The sequence below is a fragment of the Heterodontus francisci genome, unplaced genomic scaffold, assembly GCF_036365525.1.
Source record: "Heterodontus francisci isolate sHetFra1 unplaced genomic scaffold, sHetFra1.hap1 HAP1_SCAFFOLD_894, whole genome shotgun sequence".
In the NCBI taxonomy this organism is placed as follows: domain Eukaryota; kingdom Metazoa; phylum Chordata; class Chondrichthyes; order Heterodontiformes; family Heterodontidae; genus Heterodontus; species Heterodontus francisci.
The window spans coordinates 175835-197847 of NW_027140446.1; the positions used below are offsets into that span (position 1 = coordinate 175835).

The following is a 22013-nucleotide window of genomic DNA, read 5'->3' on the forward strand; positions in this document are numbered from 1 at the left end:
CTCCCTCACCCTCCTCTACCTCTCCACCTCCCCTCCTCGTTCCCCCTCTCCCTCTCCCCCCACCTCCGTCCTCACCTATCTCACAGGTAGTGTCTTGTGAGTGTTTTTTCCTCCAGCCTGGACAGCATTGATACTCTGTCTGATAGGCGACCCTCCTCACCTCTCGCCAGGTGACCTTGTAGATGGTCCTGAGCAGGGTAAAGCAGTGGGGGATTAGAAGATGGCCAAGGGTGAGGGAGCAAAACTATTTCCACTGGTGACGGTGGGGGGGAGGGGGGGAGGGGGGAGCCCAGCCCAGCCCAGAATAAGGGGGCAGAACCTTGAAACAAGAGTCAGGTCACGCGGAGTGATGTCAGGAAAGGTTTCTACACAGAAAGGGGAGTGGCAATCTGGAACCCTGTCCCTCAAAAAGCTGAAGAGGATGGAGGGGAGGGTTAATTGAAAATTTCCTGACCGAGATTGATTGAGGAATTTAAGACACTGTCAGTGGGTCCGTACTGAGGGAGTGCTGCACTGTCAGAGGGTCAGTACTGAGGGAGTGCTGCACTGTCGGAGGGTCAGTACTGATGGAGTGCTGCACTGTCGGAGGGTCAGTACTGATGGAGTGCCGCACTGTCAGTGGGTCCGTACTGAGGGAGTGCTGCACTGTTGGAGGGTCAGTACTGATGGAGTGCTGCACTGTCGGAAGGTCAGTACTGATGGAGTGCTGCACTGTCGGAGGGTCAGTACTGAGGGAGTGCTGCACTGTCAGAGGGTCAGTACTGAGGGAGTGCTGCACTGTCGGAGGGTCAGTACTGATGGAGTGCCGCACTGTCGGAGGGTCAGTACTGATGGAGTGCTGCACTGTCGGAGGGTCAGTACTGAGGGAGTGCTGCACTGTCAGAGGGTCAGTACTGAGGGAGTGCTGCACTGTCGGAGGGTCAGTACTGAGGGAGTGCCGCACTGTCAGTGGGTCAGTACTGAGGGAGTGCCGCACTGTCGGAGGGTCAGTACTGATGGAGTGCCGCACTGTCAGAGGGTCAGTACTGAGGGAGTGCTGCACTGTTGGAGGGTCAGTACTGATGGAGTGCCGCACTGTCAGTGGGTCAGTACTGAGGGAGTGCTGCACTGTCGGAGGGTCAGTACTGATGGAGTGCCGCACTGTCAGAGGGTCAGTACTGAGGGAGTGCTGCACTGTCGGAGGGTCAGTACTGAGGGAGTGCTGCACTGTCAGTGGGTCCGTACTGAGGGAGTGCTGCACTGTCAGAGGGTCAGTACTGATGGAGTGCCGCACTGTCAGTGGGTCCGTACTGAGGGAGTGCTGCACTGTCGGAGGGTCAGTACTGATGGAGTGCTGCACTGTCGGAGGGTCAGTACTGAGGGAGTGCTGCACTGTCGGAGGGTCAGTACTGAGGGAGTGCTGCACTGTCAGAGGGTCAGTACTGAGGGAGTGCTGCACTGTCGGAGGGTCAGTACTGAGGGAGTGCTGCACTGTCGGAGGGTCAGTACTGATGGAGTGCCGCACTGTCAGTGGGTCCGTACTGAGGGAGTGCTGCACTGTCGGAGGGTCAGTACTGAGGGAGCACTGCACTGTCAGTGGGTCAGTACTGAGGGAGTGCTGCACTGTCGGAGGGTCAGTACTGAGGGAGTGCCGCACTGTCAGAGGGTCAGTACTGAGGGAGTGCTGCACTGTCGGAGGGTCAGTACTGAGGGAGTGCTGCACTGTCGGAGGGTCAGTACTGATGGAGTGCTGCACTGTCGGAGGGTCAGTACTGAGGGAGCACTGCACTGTCAGAGGGTCAGTACTGAGGGAGTGCTGCACTGTCGGAGGGTCAGTACTGATGGAGTGCCGCACTGTCAGAGGGTCAGTACTGAGGGAGCACTGCACTGTCAGTGGGTCAGTACTGAGGGAGTGCTGCACTGTCGGAGGGTCAGTACTGATGGAGTGCCGCACTGTCAGAGGGTCAGTACTGAGGGAGTGCTGCACTGTCGGAGGGTCAGTACTGAGGGAGTGCTGCACTGTCGGAGGGTCAGTACTGAGGGAGTGCTGCACTGTCAGTGGGTCAGTACTGAGGGAGTGCTGCACTGTCGGAGGGTCAGTACTGATGGAGTGCCGCACTGTCAGAGGGTCAGTACTGAGGGAGTGCTGCACTGTCGGAGGGTCAGTACTGATGGAGTGCCGCACTGTCAGTGGGTCCGTACTGAGGGAGTGCTGCACTGTTGGAGGGTCAGTACTGATGGAGTGCTGCACTGTCGGAGGGTCAGTACTGATGGAGTGCCGCACTGTCGGAGGGTCAGTACGGATGGAGTGCTGCACTGTCGGAGGGTCAGTACTGATGGAGTGCCGCACTGTCGGAGGGTCAGTACTGCGGGAGTGCTGCACTGTCAGTGGGTCCGTACTGAGGGAGTGCTGCACTGTCGGAGGGTCAGTACTGATGGAGTGCCACACTGTCGGAGGGTCAGTACTGAGGGAGCACTGCACTGTCAGTGGGTCCGTACTGAGGGAGTGCTGCACTGTCGGAGGGTCAGTACTGATGGAGTGCCACACTGTCGGAGGGTCAGTACTGAGGGAGTGCTGCACTGTCAGAGGGTCAGTACTGAGGGAGTGCTGCACTGTCGGAGGGTCAGTACTGAGGGAGTGCCGCACTGTCAGTGGGTCCGTACTGAGGGCGTGCTGCACTGTCAGTGGGTCCGTACTGAGGGAGTGCTGCACTGTCAGTGGGTCCGTACTGAGGGCGTGCTGCACTGTCGGAGGGTCAGTACTGATGGAGTGCTGCACTGTCGGAGGGTCAGTACTGAGGGAGTGCTGCACTGTCGGAGGGTCAGTACTGAGGGACTGCTGCACTGTCGGAGGGTCAGTACTGAGGGAGTGCTGCACTGTCGGAGGGTCAGTACTGAGGGACTGCTGCACTGTCGGAGGGTCAGTACTGAGGGAGTGCTGCACTGTCGGAGGGTCAGTACTGAGGGAGTGCTGCACTGTCGGAGGGTCAGTACTGAGGGAGTGCTGCACTGTCGGAGGGTCAGTACTGAGGGAGTGCTGCACTGTCGGAGGGTCAGTACTGAGGGAGTGCTGCACTGTCGGAGGGTCAGTACTGAGGGAGTGCTGCACTGTCGGAGGGTCAGTACTGAGGGAGTGCTGCACTGTCGGAGGGTCAGTACTGAGGGAGTGCTGCACTGTCGGAGGGTCAGTACTGAGGGAGTGCTGCACCGTCGGAGGGTCAGTACTGAGGGAGTGCTGCACTGTCGGAGAGTCAGTACTGAGGGAGTGCTGCACCGTCGGAGGGTCAGTACTGAGGGAGTGCTGCACTGTCAGAGGTTGTGTGTTTCAGACGAGATCTAAGACGAGGCCCTGTCTGCCCTCTCAGGTGCATGTTAATGGGAGTGTTTGAAGAGCAGGGGAATTTTCCTCTGACATCCCAGGACAATAATTATCAACAATCAACAACAAAAAAATGTATCATCACATTGCTGCTTGTGGGATCTTCCTGTGCATCAATTGGCTGCTGCATTTCCTACGCCACTGACTCCATTACAGAAAAGTATGTCATTGGCTGTAACGTGCTTTGGGACGCCTGAGGATGTGACAGTCACTATATAAATGCAAGGCTTTCCTCTCACTCCATCGAGCAGGTGGGTTTGATTGACTGGGTTGTGGAGTGGGATTCGATTTGCCCCATGTCCCTCCTCACTCAGGGAATGGAGCGAGCTGTCCCTCTCACCTGTAGGTGCTGCACACCCTGCGGCCCTCACACAGTGTGATGTACGGTTTGTATACAGGCTGGATGTAGGATTCGGTGTACACCAACGGCACCCGCTGTATTTGCTTGGAACAGACCCGTCTCCTGGAAGGAATCAAGCAGACAGATGGAAAGGTTGAGTGATATGAGGCCTGCCTCACTGTTGCCTGTCCTAGGTGCGCTGGCAGGGGGGGAGGTGGGGGGGGGCTGGGAAATGGTGGGGGGGGCTGGGAAATGGGTTGGGGGAGATGAAGCCAGGGGCGGAGGTGGCGGGCGGGGGAAGAGAGCCCAGTGTGTGAGCCGATCATCCTGGGAGCTGAAGACCCACAGACAAGCATGGGCCCTCGTGTATGGGAAGGCGGTCTAACTGCAGCTCACACTGTCCATCGCCAAGACAGGTAACAGAACCAACATCTCTGTACATCAGTAAAGGGCCTTCTCCACTCAGTGAGGCCCACACGACATCGAGCTGGACAATGTAACACTTTCTCAAGGGGTGAACAATGAGTGCTGACTTCACAGCGACACCCCCTTCCCCATCCTGAATTCAACTGCAGACAGAGAGACTCTGGTTCAGAGTGAGGCCCTTTCCATCATACCACAGCTAACAGTTTATTCCCAAATCTCTGCCCTCCTCTAATTCCGGCCTCTTGAACATCACTGATTTTAAACGCTCCACCATTGGCAGAGGTGCCCCCAGTTCCCTTGGCTCCGAGCTCTGGAATTCCCTCCCTAAAACACCCCGCCCCTCCCCCCTCGCTTTCCTCCTTCAAACCTCCCTCTTTGACCAAGGTGTCGGTCACCTGACCTAATATCTGCCGATGTAGCTCAGTGTCCTACATTGTTTGATAATCGTGCCTGTGAAGCACCTTAGGCCATTTGATTATTATGTTAAAGGCGCTATATTAATGGAGGTGGTTGTTGTTGGTTTTCACTCGTTGCATCTTCAATTCATTGTCTGAGGGGAACTGGACTGTTACAGAGTGGGGAGGTGAGAGTGAGATCACATCCCATCACCGTGCTCTGTGTCTGTGTCTGTGTGTCTATGTCTGTCTGTGTGTGTGTCTGTGTCTCTGTTGTGCATGTCTGTGTTGTCTGTGTCTCTGTCTGTGTCTCTGTCTGTGTCTCTGTCTGTGTGTCTGTCTGTGTGTCTGTGTCTCTGTCTGTGTTGTGTGTGTCTGTCTGTGTGTGTCTGTGTGTGAGGATGTCTATCTGTGTGTGTGTGTCTCTGTGTGTGAGGGTGTCTGTGAGTATCTGTCTGTGAGTATCTGTGTGTGTCTGTCTGTGTGGATATCTATCTGTGTGTGAGTGTCTGTCTGTGTGTGAGGATGTCTGGCTGTGTGTGTGTCTGTGAGTATCTGTGTGTGTGTGTCTGTGAGTATCTGTGTGTGAGTGTCTGTGTGTGTGAGGATGTCTGTCTGTGTGTGTGAGGATGTCTGTCTGTGTGTGAGTGTCTGTGTGTGAAGATGTCTGTCTGTGTGTGAGTGTCTGTGAGTATCTGTGTGTGTGTGTCTGTCTCTGTGTTGTGTGTGTCTATCTGTGTGTGAGGATGTCTATCTGTGTGTGAGTGTCTGTCTGTGTGTGAGGATGTCTGTCTGTGTGTGTGTCTGTGAGTATCTGTGTGTGTGTGTCTGTGTGTGTGTCTGTCTCTGTCTGTGTGTGTCTGTCTGTGTGTGTCTGAGTGTCTGTAAGTGTCTGTGTGTGTGAGGATGTCTATCTGTGTGTGAGTGTCTGTGTGTATGAGGACGTCTGTCTGTGTGTGTGAAGATGTCTGTCTGTGTGTGTGTCTGTCTCTGTCTGTGTTGTGTGTGTCTGTCTTTGAGTGTCTGTGTGTGTGTCTGTGAGTGTCTGTATCTGTGTGTGTCTGTGTGTGTGAGGATCTCTGTCTGTGAGCGTCTGTGTGTTTCTGGGCGAGTGTGTGTGCGTATGTGTCTGGCTCTGTCTGTGTGTCTTCATCTGTATGGGTATGTCTGCGTGTGCGTCTGTCTCTGTGCATGTCTTTCTCTGTGTGGATGTCTGTGTATGTGCGTCTGTTTGTGTGTGTTTCTGTGTGTCTGTGTGAGTGTGTGCATGAATGTGTCTGTCTGTCTCTGTGTGTCTGTCTGTGTGTGTGTCTGTCTGTCAGTGTGTGTTTCTGTGTGTGCGCCTGTCTCTGTCTGTCTCTGTCTGTCTCTGTCTGTGTCTGTCTGTGTCTGTCTCTGTCTGTGCCTGTCTCTGTCTGTACACAGATGACCCCCCTGCTGCAGCACCCAATGCCTCAGTCTCAAAGTGCAGGCTCACTAACTGTGAGTTGAGCCTTGTGTGTCTGCCTGTGAGTAGACAGTTGGTGAGGGTTCAGTGCAGCTCGGGTTAGCGGGTTTAAGATGCTCGGTACTCACCTGCCTTGCAGATGCTGGCAGCTCACCCTCAGGCTGCTGGAAAGGACAAGGCCCAGTGCCAAGCAGAGTGCCCACATCTTGGTGATAGCTCCTCGCCACACTCCTTCACTCCTTCCCCAGTCCACACCCTCCTCAGCCTTGCCTGCAATACCCTGTGCCATGAGAAAGAGGCTTTAAAATGTTGCTCTGAATCGGCTGCATATTCTCAGCTGTCGTGTTGTGCATTGGTCTGGGAATGAAAATAGTTTCTCCGTTCATTACACTTTAAGGCAGCAGTTACTCCAATCTGAAAACAATGTATTTAACATAAAAATATAATCATGGATGATCAAAAACTATAACCAGAGGGGGAAGTTTCCCTCTGGTCTGTGTGTGTGTTAGTGACACTGTAATCACAGTGGGAAGGTTCCCTCTGGTCTGTGTGTGTGTGTGTTAGTGACACTGTAATCACAGTGGGAAGATTCCCTCTGGTCTGTGTGTGTGTGTTAGTGACACTGTAATCACAGTGGGAAGGTTCCCTCTGGTCTGTGTGTGTGTGTGTGTGTGTTAGTGACACTGTAATCACAGTGGGAAGGTTCCCTCTGGTCTGTGTGTGTGTGTGTTAGTGACACTGTAATCACAGTGGGAAGATTCCCTCTGGTCTGTGTGTGTGTGTTAGTGACACTGTAATCACAGTGGGAAGGTTCCCTCTGGTCTGTGTGTGTGTGTGTGTGTGTTAGTGACACTGTAATCACAGTGGGAAGGTTCCCTCTGGTGTGTGTGTGTGTGTTAGTGACACTGTAATCACAGTGGGAAGGTTCCCTCTGGTCTGTGTGTGTGTGTGTTAGTGACACTGCAATCACAGTGGGAAGGTTCCCTCTGGTCTGTGTGTGTGTGTGTGTGTGAGTGACACTGTAATCACAGTGGGAAGGTTCCCTCTGGTCTGTGTGTGTGTGTGTTAGTGACACTGTAATCACAGTGGGAAGATTCCCTCCGGTCTGTCTGTGTGTGTTAGTGACACTGTAATCACAGTGGGAAGGTTCCCTCTGGTCTGTGTGTGTGTGTGTGTGTTAGTGACACTGTAATCACAGTGGGAAGATTCCCTCTGGTCTGTGTGTGCGTGTTAGTGACACTGTAATCACAGTGGGAAGGTTCCCTCTGGTCTGTGTGTGTGTGTGTGTGTGAGTGACACTGTAATCACAGTGGGAAGGTTCCCTCTGGTCTGTGTGTGTGTGTGTTAGTGACACTGTAATCACAGTGGGAAGATTCCCTCCGGTCTGTCTGTGTGTGTTAGTGACACTGTAATCACAGTGGGAAGGTTCCCTCTGGTCTGTGTGTGTGTGTGTGTGTTAGTGACACTGTAATCACAGTGGGAAGATTCCCTCTGGTCTGTGTGTGCGTGTTAGTGACACTGTAATCACAGTGGGAAGATTCCCTCTGGTCTGTGTGTGTGTTAGTGACACTGTAATCACAGTGGGAAGATTCCCTCTGGTCTGTGTGTGTGTGTAAGTGACACTGTAATCACAGTGGGAAGATTCCCTCTGGTCTGTGTGTGTGTGTTGGTGACACTGTAATCAAAGTGGGAAGATTCCCTCTGGTATGTGTGTGTGTGTGTTAGTGACACTGTACTCACAGTGGGAAGGTTCCCTCTGGTCTGTGTGTGTGTGTGTTAATGACACTGTAATCACAGTGGGAAGGTTCCCTCTGGTATCCGTGTGTGTGTGTGTGTTAGTGACACTGTAATCACAGTGGGAAGATTCCCTACGGTCTGTGTGTGTGTGTGTTAGTGACACTGTAATCACAGTGGGAAGATTCCCTCTGGTCTGTGTGTGTGTTAGTGACACTGTAATCACAGTGGGAAGATTCCCTCTGGTCTGTGTGTGTGTGTGTTAGTGACACTAATCACAGGGGGAAGATTCCCTCTGGTCTGTGTGTGTGCGTGTTAGTGACACTGCAATGACAGTGGGAAGATTTCCTCTGGTCTGTGTGTGTGTGTGTGTTAGTGACACTGTAATCAAAGTGGGAAGATTCCCTCTGGTCTGTGTGTGTGTGTTGGTGACACTGTAATCACAGTGGGATGTTTCCCTCTGGTCTGTGTGTGTGTGTTGGTGACACTGTAATCAAAGTGGGAAGATTCCCTCTGGTCTGTGTGTGTGTGTTAGTGACACTCTAATCACAGTGGGAAGATTCCCTCTGGTCTGTGTGTGTGTTAGTGACACTGTAATCACAGTGGGAAGATTCCTTCTGGTCTGTGTGTGCGTGTTAGTGACACTGTAATCAAAGTGGGAAGATTCCCTCTGGTCTGTGTGTGTGTGTTAGTGACACTCTAATCACAGTGGGAAGATTCCCTCTGGTCTGTGTGTGTGTTAGTGACACTGTAATCACAGTGGGAAGATTCCCTCCGGTCTGTGTGTGTGTGTGTTAGTGACACTGTAATCACAGTGGGAAGATTCCCTCTAGTCTGTGTGTGTGTGTTAGTGACACTGTAATCACAGTGGGAAGATTCCCTCTGGTCTGTGTGTGTGTGTTGGTGACACTCTAATCACAGTGGGAAGATTCCCTCTGGTCTGTGTGTGTGTTAGTGACACTGTAATCACAGTGGGAAGATTCTCTCTGGTCTGTGTGTGTGTGTTAGTGACACAGTAATCACAGTGGGAAGATTCCCTCTGGTCTGTGTGTGTGTGTTAGTGACATTGTAATCACAGTGGGAAGATTCCCTCTGGTCTGTGTGTGTGTGTTAGTGACATTGTAATCACAGTGGGAAGATTCCCTCTGGTCTGTGTGTGTGTTAGTGACACTGTAATCACAGTGGGAAGATTCCCTCTGGTCTGTGTGTGTGTTAGTGACACTGTAATCACAGTGGGAAGATTCCCTCTGGTCTGTCTGTGTGTGTGTTAGTGACACTCTAATCACAGTGGGAAGATTCCCTCTGGTCTGTGGTGTGTGTGTGTCAGTGACACTGTAATCACAGTGGGAAGATTCCCTCCGGTCTGTGTGTGTGTGTGATAGTGACACTGTAATCACAGTGGGAAGATTACCTCCGGTCTGTGTGTGTGTGTGTGTGTCAGTGACACTGTAATCACAGTGGGAAGATTCCCTCCGGTCTGTGTGTGTGTGTGTTAGTGACACTGTAATCACAGTGGGAAGGTTCCCTCTGGTCTGTGTGTGTGTGTTGGTGACACTGTAATCACAGTGGGAAGGTTCCCTCCGGTCTGTGTGTGTGTGTGTTAGTGACACTGTAATCACAGTGGGAAGGTTCCCTCTGGTCTGTGTGTGTGTGTTAGTGACACTGCAATCACAGTGGGAAGGTTCCCTCCGGTCTGTCTGTGTGTGTGAGTGACACTGTAATCACAGTGGGAAGGTTCCCTCCGGTCTGTGTGTGTGTGTGTTAGTGACACTGTAATCACAGTGGGAAGATTCCCTCTGGTCTGTGTGTGTGTGTGTGTGTGTTAGTGACACTGTAATGACAGTGGGAAGACTCCCTCTGGTCTGTGTGTGTGTGTTAGTGACACTGTAATCACAGTGGGAAGATTCCCTCTGGTCTGTGTGTGTGTTAGTGACACTGTAATCACAGTGGGAAGGTTCCCTCTGGTCTGTGTGTGTGTGTGTTAGTGACACTGTAATCACAGTGGGAAGATTCCCTCTGGTCTGTGTGTGTGTGTTAGTGACACTGTAATCACAGTGGGAAGGTTCCCTCTGGTCTGTGTGTGTGTGTGTGTGTGTTAGTGACACTGTAATCACAGTGGGAAGGTTCCCTCTGGTGTGTGTGTGTGTGTTAGTGACACTGTAATCACAGTGGGAAGGTTCCCTCTGGTCTGTGTGTGTGTGTGTTAGTGACACTGCAATCACAGTGGGAAGGTTCCCTCTGGTCTGTGTGTGTGTGTGTGTGTGAGTGACACTGTAATCACAGTGGGAAGGTTCCCTCTGGTCTGTGTGTGTGTGTGTTAGTGACACTGTAATCACAGTGGGAAGATTCCCTCCGGTCTGTCTGTGTGTGTTAGTGACACTGTAATCACAGTGGGAAGGTTCCCTCTGGTCTGTGTGTGTGTGTGTGTGTTAGTGACACTGTAATCACAGTGGGAAGATTCCCTCTGGTCTGTGTGTGCGTGTTAGTGACACTGTAATCACAGTGGGAAGGTTCCCTCTGGTCTGTGTGTGTGTGTGTGTGTGAGTGACACTGTAATCACAGTGGGAAGGTTCCCTCTGGTCTGTGTGTGTGTGTGTTAGTGACACTGTAATCACAGTGGGAAGATTCCCTCCGGTCTGTCTGTGTGTGTTAGTGACACTGTAATCACAGTGGGAAGGTTCCCTCTGGTCTGTGTGTGTGTGTGTGTGTTAGTGACACTGTAATCACAGTGGGAAGATTCCCTCTGGTCTGTGTGTGCGTGTTAGTGACACTGTAATCACAGTGGGAAGATTCCCTCTGGTCTGTGTGTGCGTGTTAGTGACACTGTAATCACAGTGGGAAGATTCCCTCCGGTCTGTGTGTGTGTGTGATAGTGACACTGTAATCACAGTGGGAAGATTACCTCCGGTCTGTGTGTGTGTGTGTGTGTCAGTGACACTGTAATCACAGTGGGAAGATTCCCTCCGGTCTGTGTGTGTGTGTGTTAGTGACACTGTAATCACAGTGGGAAGGTTCCCTCTGGTCTGTGTGTGTGTGTTGGTGACACTGTAATCACAGTGGGAAGGTTCCCTCCGGTCTGTGTGTGTGTGTGTTAGTGACACTGTAATCACAGTGGGAAGGTTCCCTCTGGTCTGTGTGTGTGTGTTAGTGACACTGCAATCACAGTGGGAAGGTTCCCTCCGGTCTGTCTGTGTGTGTGAGTGACACTGTAATCACAGTGGGAAGGTTCCCTCCGGTCTGTGTGTGTGTGTGTTAGTGACACTGTAATCACAGTGGGAAGATTCCCTCTGGTCTGTGTGTGTGTGTGTGTGTGTTAGTGACACTGTAATGACAGTGGGAAGACTCCCTCTGGTCTGTGTGTGTGTGTTAGTGACACTGTAATCACAGTGGGAAGATTCCCTCTGGTCTGTGTGTGTGTTAGTGACACTGTAATCACAGTGGGAAGGTTCCCTCTGGTCTGTGTGTGTGTGTGTTAGTGACACTGTAATCACAGTGGGAAGATTCCCTCTGGTCTGTGTGTGTGTGTTAGTGACACTGTAATCACAGTGGGAAGGTTCCCTCTGGTCTGTGTGTGTGTGTGTGTGTGTTAGTGACACTGTAATCACAGTGGGAAGGTTCCCTCTGGTGTGTGTGTGTGTGTTAGTGACACTGTAATCACAGTGGGAAGGTTCCCTCTGGTCTGTGTGTGTGTGTGTTAGTGACACTGCAATCACAGTGGGAAGGTTCCCTCTGGTCTGTGTGTGTGTGTGTGTGTGAGTGACACTGTAATCACAGTGGGAAGGTTCCCTCTGGTCTGTGTGTGTGTGTGTTAGTGACACTGTAATCACAGTGGGAAGATTCCCTCCGGTCTGTCTGTGTGTGTTAGTGACACTGTAATCACAGTGGGAAGGTTCCCTCTGGTCTGTGTGTGTGTGTGTGTGTTAGTGACACTGTAATCACAGTGGGAAGATTCCCTCTGGTCTGTGTGTGCGTGTTAGTGACACTGTAATCACAGTGGGAAGGTTCCCTCTGGTCTGTGTGTGTGTGTGTGTGTGAGTGACACTGTAATCACAGTGGGAAGGTTCCCTCTGGTCTGTGTGTGTGTGTGTTAGTGACACTGTAATCACAGTGGGAAGATTCCCTCCGGTCTGTCTGTGTGTGTTAGTGACACTGTAATCACAGTGGGAAGGTTCCCTCTGGTCTGTGTGTGTGTGTGTGTGTTAGTGACACTGTAATCACAGTGGGAAGATTCCCTCTGGTCTGTGTGTGCGTGTTAGTGACACTGTAATCACAGTGGGAAGATTCCCTCTGGTCTGTGTGTGCGTGTTAGTGACACTGTAATCACAGTGGGAAGATTCCCTCTGGTCTGTGTGTGCGTGTTAGTGACACTGTAATCACAGTGGGAAGATTCCCTCTGGTCTGTGTGTGTGTGTAAGTGACACTGTAATCACAGTGGGAAGATTCCCTCTGGTCTGTGTGTGTGTGTTGGTGACACTGTAATCAAAGTGGGAAGATTCCCTCTGGTATGTGTGTGTGTGTGTTAGTGACACTGTACTCACAGTGGGAAGGTTCCCTCTGGTCTGTGTGTGTGTGTGTTAATGACACTGTAATCACAGTGGGAAGGTTCCCTCTGGTATCCGTGTGTGTGTGTGTGTTAGTGACACTGTAATCACAGTGGGAAGATTCCCTACGGTCTGTGTGTGTGTGTGTTAGTGACACTGTAATCACAGTGGGAAGATTCCCTCTGGTCTGTGTGTGTGCTGGTGACACTGTAATCACAGTGGGAAGATTCCCTCTGGTCTGTGTGTGTGTGTGTTAGTGACACTAATCACAGGGGGAAGATTCCCTCTGGTCTGTGTGTGTGCGTGTTAGTGACACTGCAATGACAGTGGGAAGATTTCCTCTGGTCTGTGTGTGTGTGTGTGTTAGTGACACTGTAATCAAAGTGGGAAGATTCCCTCTGGTCTGTGTGTGTGTGTTGGTGACACTGTAATCACAGTGGGATGTTTCCCTCTGGTCTGTGTGTGTGTGTTGGTGACACTGTAATCAAAGTGGGAAGATTCCCTCTGGTCTGTGTGTGTGTGTTAGTGACACTCTAATCACAGTGGGAAGATTCCCTCTGGTCTGTGTGTGTGTTAGTGACACTGTAATCACAGTGGGAAGATTCCTTCTGGTCTGTGTGTGCGTGTTAGTGACACTGTAATCAAAGTGGGAAGATTCCCTCTGGTCTGTGTGTGTGTGTTAGTGACACTCTAATCACAGTGGGAAGATTCCCTCTGGTCTGTGTGTGTGTTAGTGACACTGTAATCACAGTGGGAAGATTCCCTCCGGTCTGTGTGTGTGTGTGTTAGTGACACTGTAATCACAGTGGGAAGATTCCCTCTAGTCTGTGTGTGTGTGTTAGTGACACTGTAATCACAGTGGGAAGATTCCCTCTGGTCTGTGTGTGTGTGTTGGTGACACTCTAATCACAGTGGGAAGATTCCCTCTGGTCTGTGTGTGTGTTAGTGACACTGTAATCACAGTGGGAAGATTCTCTCTGGTCTGTGTGTGTGTGTTAGTGACACAGTAATCACAGTGGGAAGATTCCCTCTGGTCTGTGTGTGTGTGTTAGTGACATTGTAATCACAGTGGGAAGATTCCCTCTGGTCTGTGTGTGTGTGTTAGTGACATTGTAATCACAGTGGGAAGATTCCCTCTGGTCTGTGTGTGTGTTAGTGACACTGTAATCACAGTGGGAAGATTCCCTCTGGTCTGTGTGTGTGTTAGTGACACTGTAATCACAGTGGGAAGATTCCCTCTGGTCTGTCTGTGTGTGTGTTAGTGACACTCTAATCACAGTGGGAAGATTCCCTCTGGTCTGTGGTGTGTGTGTGTCAGTGACACTGTAATCACAGTGGGAAGATTCCCTCCGGTCTGTGTGTGTGTGTGATAGTGACACTGTAATCACAGTGGGAAGATTACCTCCGGTCTGTGTGTGTGTGTGTGTGTCAGTGACACTGTAATCACAGTGGGAAGATTCCCTCCGGTCTGTGTGTGTGTGTGTTAGTGACACTGTAATCACAGTGGGAAGGTTCCCTCTGGTCTGTGTGTGTGTGTTGGTGACACTGTAATCACAGTGGGAAGGTTCCCTCCGGTCTGTGTGTGTGTGTGTTAGTGACACTGTAATCACAGTGGGAAGGTTCCCTCTGGTCTGTGTGTGTGTGTTAGTGACACTGCAATCACAGTGGGAAGGTTCCCTCCGGTCTGTCTGTGTGTGTGAGTGACACTGTAATCACAGTGGGAAGGTTCCCTCCGGTCTGTGTGTGTGTGTGTGTTAGTGACACTGTAATCACAGTGGGAAGATTCCCTCTGGTCTGTGTGTGTGTGTGTGTGTGTTAGTGACACTGTAATGACAGTGGGAAGACTCCCTCTGGTCTGTGTGTGTGTGTTAGTGACACTGTAATCACAGTGGGAAGATTCCCTCTGGTCTGTGTGTGTGTTAGTGACACTGTAATCACAGTGGGAAGATTCCCTCTGGTCTGTGTGTGTGTTAGTGACACTGTAATCACAGTGGGAAGGTTCCCTCTGGTCTGTGTGTGTGTGTGTTAGTGACACTGTAATCACAGTGGGAAGATTCCCTCTGGTCTGTGTGTGTGTGTTAGTGACACTGTAATCACAGTGGGAAGATTCCCTCCGGTCTGCGTCTGTGTGTGTGTCAGTGACACTGTAATCACAGTGGGAAGATTACCTCCGGTCTGTGTGTGTGTGTGTTAGTGACACTGTAATCACAGTGAGAAGATTCCCTCTGGTCTGTGTGTGTGTGTTGGTGACACTGTAATCACAGTGGGAAGGTTCCATCCGGTCTGTGTGTGTGTGTTGGTGACACTGTAATCACAGTGGGAAGGTTCCCTCTGGTCTGTGTGTGTGTTAGTGACACTGTAATCACAGTGGGAAGATTCCCTCTGGTCTGTGTGTGTGTTAGTGACACTGTAATCAAAGTGGGAAGATTCCCTCTGGTCTCTGTGTGTGTGTTAGTGACACTGTAATCACAGTGGGAAGATTCCCTCTGGTCTGTGTGTGTGTTAGTGACACTGTAATCACAGTGGGAAGATTCCCTCTGGTCTGTGTGTGTGTTAGTGACACTGTAATCACAGTTGGAAGATTCCCTCTGGTCTGTGTGTGTGTGTTAGTGACACTGTAATCACAGTGGGAAGATTCCCTCTGGTCTGTGTGTGTGTGTGTGTGTTAGTGACACTGTAATCACAGTGGGAAGATTCCCTCTGGTCTGTGTGTGTGTTGGTGACACTGTAATCACAGTGGGAAGATTCTCTCTGGTCTGTGTGTGTGTGTTAGTGACACTGTAATCACAGTGGGAAGATTCCCTCTGGTCTGTGTGTGTGTGTTAGTGACACTGCAATCACAGTGGGAAGATTCCCTCCGGTCTGCGTCTGTGTGTGTGTCAGTGACACTGTAATCACAGTGGGAAGATTCCCTCCGGTCTGTCTGTGTGTGTGTTAGTGACACTCTAATTACAGTGGGAAGATTTCCTCTGGTCTGTCTGTCTGTGTGTGTTGGTGACACTGTAATCACAGTGGGAAGATTCCCTCTGGTCTGTGTGTTTGTGTTAGTGACACTCTAATCACAGTGGGAAGATTCCCTCTGGTCTGTGTGTGTGTGTGTGTTGGTGACACTGTAATCACAGTGGGAAGATTCCCTCTGGTCTGTGTGTGTGTTAGTGACATTGTAATCACAGTGGGAAGATTCCCTCTGGTCTGTGTGTATGTTAGTGACACTGTAATCACAGTTGGAAGATTCCCTCTGGTCTGTGTGTGTGTTAGTGACACTGTAATCACAGTGGGAACATTCCCTCTGGTCTGTGTGTATGTTAGTGACACTGTAATCACAGTGGGAAGATTCTCTCTGGTCTGTGTGTGTGTGTTGGTGACACTGCAATCACAGTGGGAAGATTCCCTCCGGTCTGTGTGTGTGTGTGTTAGTGACACTGTAATCACAGTGGGAAGATTCCCTCTGGTCTGTCTGTGTGTGTTAGTGACACTGTAATCACAGTTGGAAGATTCCCTCTGGTCTGTGTGTGTGTTAGTGACACTGTCATCACAGTGGGAAGATTCCCTCTGGTCTGTGTGTGTGTTAGTGACACTGTAATCACAGTGGGAAGATTCCCTCTGGTCTGTGTGTGTGTTAGTGACACTGTAATCACAGTGGGAAGATTCCATTTTTGATCTTGGTTTAAATTGATTGTATATAAATTATATTTCACTGTCTTCTGATTTGTCTGGAAATGAGAAGCTTATTTCTTTGAAAAATGCAATCCATACATTGGATGATAATCAGACTGGGAGCTGGAATTTAAATTTTTCTGTAAATCTGTCACCGTTACTTCTCCCTCAGAACCTCCACTGCTATCGGAATTTGGCTGTTTTTCTTGAGATACCGGGTTTCACCAGGCTGGGTCTCACATCCTAGAACTAAATATTTACACAGCTAGTGATGTTCTGGTACCCTCAGTGTCAGTAAGCTTTATCAGTCCTGTTTTCCAGGCATGTTCCCCATTGATCATTGCTTGTCCTTGTTCTCGACAGCACCTATTGACACAGAGTGATAAGGTAGACACCTTCGGAGAAACCTCCCCTGTGTCACAGAAAGGTCTTTGTGTGAGTTCAGTGTCAGAAATCTTCCCCTTCCAGTCTTTGCAAAGTTTCAGGAGATGCAGAGCTCCTGGTAAACCTGGGAGCTCTGACAGATAACTTCCCTCTTCCACCCAACCCTCTCGCTGCCTCGGTCCTGAAGGTTGTCACTCAGTTTTACGGATGTTACTTCCGGAAGGTGCATTCCGTTCTGTATCCTAGGCTCTGTATTTCTGGGAAAGCTTCCTTCTCTGCTTGGCACACAGACAGTCAGGTGTGAGTCTCCTCTCTCAATTCACATCTTCCACCTATCCCCGAAACATATTCAAACACAACAGTTGCCCAATGTCTTTTCATTTGGCACAATCTCTCCACTCCTGAGCAATCCCCAGCTCCAATGAGAGACACAGACAGGCATTCCCGCAGTGGGATAGTCCTTTAACCCTTCTTCATTCCGAGCCTGTTTTCTCCATTACTGCCCTCACACTCCAATCTAAATCACCTTCCTCTTCCACAAACTCTAAACTCAAATCTGCTTCACTCAAATGATCAGACTGTCTGAAACAACAAAGAGCTGCATTTCGATAGCAGCTTTCACTGCCGCCAGACATCTCAAAGCAATTTACAGCCAATGAAGTACTTTTTGCAATGTTGTAAAGTGGGAAATGCAGCAACTAATTTGCACACAGCAAGATCCCACAAACAGCAATGTGCTCTTCACCAGATCATTTGTGATGTTGTTTACATAATAAATATTGACCAGGACACCAGGGACAACTGCCCATATTCATCGGAATCATGGCCATGCGATCCTTTACATCCAACTGAGAGGGCCGTGCTTTAACGTCTCATCTGAAAGTCGGCACCTCTGACAGTGCGGCACTCCCTCAGTACTGACCCTCTGACAGTGCGGCACTCCCTCAGTACTGACCCTCCGACAGTGCGGCACTCCCTCAGTACTGACCATCCGACAGAGCGGCACTCCCTCAGTACTGACCCTCTGTCAGTGCGGCACTCCCTCAGTACTGACCCTCCGACAGTGCGGCACTCCCTCAGTACTGACCCTCCGACAGTGCGGCACTCCCTCAGTACTGACCCTCCGACAGTGCGGCACTCCCTCAGTACTGACCCTCCGACAGTGCGGCACTCCCTCAGTACTGACCCTCCGACAGTGCGGCACTCCTTCAGTACTGACCCTCCGACAGAGCGGCACTCCCTCAGTACTGACCCTCTGACAGTGCGGCACTCCCTCAGTACTGACCCTCCGACAGTGCGGCACTCCCTCAGTACTGACCATCCGACAGAGCGGCACTCCCTCAGTACTGACCCTCTGTCAGTGCGGCACTCCCTCAGTACTGACCCTCCGACAGTGCGGCACTCCCTCAGTACTGACCCTCCGACAGTGCGGCACTCCCTCAGTACTGACCCTCCGACAGTGCGGCACTCCCTCAGTACTGACAGTGCGGCACTCCCTCAGTACTGACCCTCCGACAGTGCGGCACTCCCTCAGTACTGACCCTCCGACAGTGCGGCACTCCTTCAGTACTGACCCTCCGACAGTGCGGCACTCCCTCAGTACTGACCCTCCGACAGTGCGGCACTCCCTCAGTACTGACCCTCCGACAGTGCGGCACTCCCTCAGTACTGACCCTCCGACAGTGCGGCACTCCCTCAGTACTGACTCTCCGACAGTGCGGCACTCCCTCAGTACTGACCCTCCGACAGTGCGGCACTCCCTCAGTACTGACCCTCCGACAGTGCGGCACTCCCTCAGTACTGACCCTCCGACAGTGCGGCACTCCCTCAGTACTGACCCTCCGACAGTGCGGCACTCCCTCAGTACTGACCCTCTGACAGTGCGGCACTCCCTCAGTACTGACCCTCTGACAGTGCAGCACTCCCTCAGTACTACAGTGGGACTATCAGCCCTGGTTTTGTGTTGCAGTCTCTGAAATGGGTGTTGAACCTTTGCCACCCACTGGGACATGACAGACACTCCGGCAGGGATGAGTTCCCTTGTGCACATTCCCCACATTTATTCATTTTCCACCCACAGCCCCCTCGAAGGTTGGCTCGGTATACTGACTCGCCCCACCCCCGATGCTGTATTAAGGGTGATCAGGCTACAGGGGCTGAATGGCCTCCTCCACTTACTGTCTTTCTTATTTAATGTAACAGCTCCGGAAATTACCAGGACAAAACGTCATATTCCCCACATTCCCCATCGCTGAGAGAACACCTTCTGCACTGTGACTCTCTCGAGGTCACCTCCAGTCCTCCGTGTTGTAAACCCCAGTGTCACTCTTGCCTCGATACAACCCCTTTAAACTCTGGTTCGGAACCATTGGCAGGGTTTAAACTGCAGTCTAGATAATGATCTTGGAAATCATTGCTCTCAGTCACGACACCAGCACTCACTAATCCATTCTGCTTTTATATTCCACTATATTTATCAAGCACATTGTTGTTCCCTGTTTGCACATTCAGAGTATCAGCCACGTATCAAACACAAAATCTGCAACCAAAGTGACATCACCCATCAACAACAGACACTCCCTGTTTCCTGTACCTTCAGTATCACTCCCTGTATCCTGTACCTTCAGCATCACTCCCTGTTTCCTGTACCTTCAGCATCACTCCCTGTATCCTGTACCTTCAGCATCACTCCCTGTTTCCTGTACCTTCAGCATCACTCCCTGTATCCTGTACCTTCAGCATCACTCCCTGTTTCCTGTACCTTCGGTGTCACTCCCTGTATCCTGTACCTTCAGCATCACTCCCTGTTTCCTGTACCTTCGGTGTCACTCCCTGTATCCTGTACCTTCAGCATCACTCCCTGTTTCCTGTACCTTCAGCATCACTCCCTGTTTCCTGTACCTTCGGCGTCACTCCCTGTATCCTGTACCTTCAGCATCACTCCCTGTATCCTGTACCTTCGGCATCACTCCCTGTTTCCTGTACCTTTGGCGTCACTCCCTGTTTCCTGTACCTTCGGCATCACTCCCTGTTTCCTGTACCTTCAGCATCGCTCCCTGTATCCTGTACCTTCAGCATCACTCCCTGTTTCCTGTACCTTCGGCGTCACTCCCTGTTTCCTGTACCTTCGGCGTCACTCCCTGTATCCTGTACCTTCGGCGTCACTCCCTGTTTCCTCTACCTTCGGCGTCACTCCCTTTTTCCTCTACCTTCAGCGTCACTCCCTGTTTCGATCTGGGTTACATTCCATCTGATAATGCCCATTACATCACCTGGTAAATAAACTCCTGGCAAAAATTGCTGGCACATTCAGAAATCAGTTTATCATTCGGTTAATGTGAACTGGTGACCGACACAATGAATTCCACAGATGGAGCCCATTCACTTCTATTGTCTCTCTGCTTGTTTTGAGTGGAAGCAGTTCCAAACTAATCCAGCTCTCTCCCCATACCCCTGTATCATTCCCAAATTTATCTCACTGCCCCGCTCCCTCCCCATACCCCTGTATCATTCCCAAATTTATCCCACTGCCCCGCTCCCTCCCCATATCCCTGTATCATTCCCAAATTTAACCCACAGCCCCACTCTCTCCCCATACCCCTGTATCATTCCCAAACTAATCCCACTGCCCCACTCTCTCCCCATAGCCCTGTATCAATCCCAAACTAATCCCACTGCCCCACTCTCCCCATAGCTATGTTAGTGGGTTCACTGTATGTTACTGACTAGTTTGATTGTGTTACACAGGTACTGTACGACAACACATCACCCTAGCACCTTGAAACAATCTTCGCCACATCTTATGTCGGGTAAACTCCCACCTGCCAAGACTGAGACACACGATTTCACCACATCAACATTAAAACTTTAAAAATTGCAATCTCCGACTGGAAAGTTATTACCATGGTAACAGACCATGTTAAAACAATGGAGACTCTGCATCTGTAGAAAGAGAAGCAGAGTTAACGTTTCGGGTCAGTGACCCTTCTTCAGAACTCTCCGAAGCAGTTCCGAAGAAGGGTCACTGACCCGAAACGTTAACTCTGCTTCTCTTTCCACAGATGCTGCCAGACCTGCTGAGTGATTCCAGCATTTCTTGTTTTTATTACGACTTCAGAGCATGATTGGCATTTTATTTTATTATTTTTTGACCATGTGCCTGTCTTAAACTTATTTTTCATGTTTGTGCTTTTGGACAGAGCTGTTCACTATTCTGCCATTAACACACTCCCTGGACTAATGCTTTGTCTTTCAATAAAACTATTAGCACTTCCTTAATAAAAGGTCACAGACCTGAAATGTTAACTCTGTTTCTTTCTCCACAGATGCTGCCAGACCTGCTGAGTGATTCCAGCATTTCTTGTTTTTGTTTCAGATTTCCAGCATCCGCAGTATTTTGCTTTTATATTATTATGGAGACTCTGCAGTTGCTCTCCAATACACAGAAGTGGTCAGCCTAGTTTTTGTCACATGACTAGCTGGCTGGGGCAGAGAAGTTTGATCCTCTGACAAGGGCTGTGAAGAGACTGTTCCATATGAGGAACTAGTCACATGACTAACCCGCTGAGCACCCTGGGAACTTTTTGAATTTGAACTCCCAAACACAGGAATTGCCAGGTGGAACGCCGTGTGCCCTCCTGGAACTAAGAATACCTCCTGCCTGCCTGCTTGCTGCCTGTCTGTCTGCCTGCCTGTCTATCTGTTGCCTGTCTGACTGTCTATCTGTTGCCTGCCTGCTGCCTGCCTGTCTGCTTGCCTGCCTGTCCTTCTGTCTGCTGTCTGCCTGCCTGCTTACCAGTCTGTGCCTGCCTGCCTGCCCGCCTGTCTGTCCTGTCTGCCTGTCCGTCCTTCTGTCTGCCTGCCTGCCTGTCCTTCTGTCTGTCTGCTGCTTACCTGTCTGCCTGTCCTTCTGTCTGTCAGCCTGCCAGCTGCCTGTCTGTCTGCCTGCCTGTCCATCTGTCTGCCTGCCTGTCCATCTGTCTGTCTGCCTATCCATCTGTCTGTCTGCCTGTCCATCTGTTTGTCTGCCTGCCTGCTGCTTGTCCATCTGTGTCTGTCTGCCTGTCCATCTGTCTGTCTGCCTGTCCATCTGTTTGTTTGCCTGCCTGCTGCCTGTCCATCTGTGTCTGTCTGCCTGTCCATCTGTCTGTCTGTCCATCCTGCTGCCTGCCTGCCTGTCCGTCTGTCTGTCTGCCTGTCCATCTGTCTGTCTGTCCATCTGTTTGTCTGCCTGTCCATCTGTTTGTCTGCCTGCCTGCTGCCTGTCCATCTGTGTCTGTCTGCCTGTCCATCTGTTTGTCTGCCTGTCCATCTGTTTGTCTGCCTGTCCATCTGTCTATCTGTCTGTCTGCCTGTCTGTCCTTCTGTCTGTCTGCCCTTCTGCCTGCCTGCCTGCCTGCTGCCTATCTTTCAGGGAACTGAAAACATTGAAGACACGTGAAACTCCACGTGGCAAATCTTTCTCTCTTTAACAAAGTTTTAAGAAGATTACTGGGCCCCAACAAAATGCAAGAATATATCTTCAATCAAGGACTACAGTGAGCTCGAGAAATAGTAACAAGATATTGCCTCAAACTGTTCCACTTATCTTTTCCTCTATCTTTTCTACCCCTAACTGCATGTTTATATCACGTGTACATGCTAGGGTGAGCACATCGTATATCTACAGGCGTGAACCGGATTAGGGTGTAAGTTTCAGGGTTAATACATTTCATCTTTCTGCTTTAAACCA

General features: G+C 50.7%; 1 protein-coding gene across 7 annotated transcripts in view; it reads right to left on the reverse strand.

Moving 5' to 3' along the window:
* egfl7 (EGF-like-domain, multiple 7) overlaps positions 1-22013 on the reverse strand; it is a 158023-nt gene that overhangs the window by 38861 nt on the left and 97149 nt on the right. For 5 of the 7 annotated variants that reach the window (XM_068025526.1, XM_068025527.1, XM_068025522.1 and 2 more), the window contains 3 exons: positions 6095-6246; positions 3699-3821; positions 76-188 (listed from right to left, as the gene is read on the reverse strand). In XM_068025526.1, the coding sequence (XP_067881627.1) occupies positions 76-188; positions 3699-3821; positions 6095-6171 (313 nt within the window). In that variant the 5' untranslated portion in view covers positions 6172-6246. The remainder of the gene's footprint in view (positions 1-75; positions 189-3698; positions 3822-6094; positions 6247-22013) is intronic. The other 2 variants (XM_068025523.1, XM_068025528.1) reach the window with 2 other exon arrangements.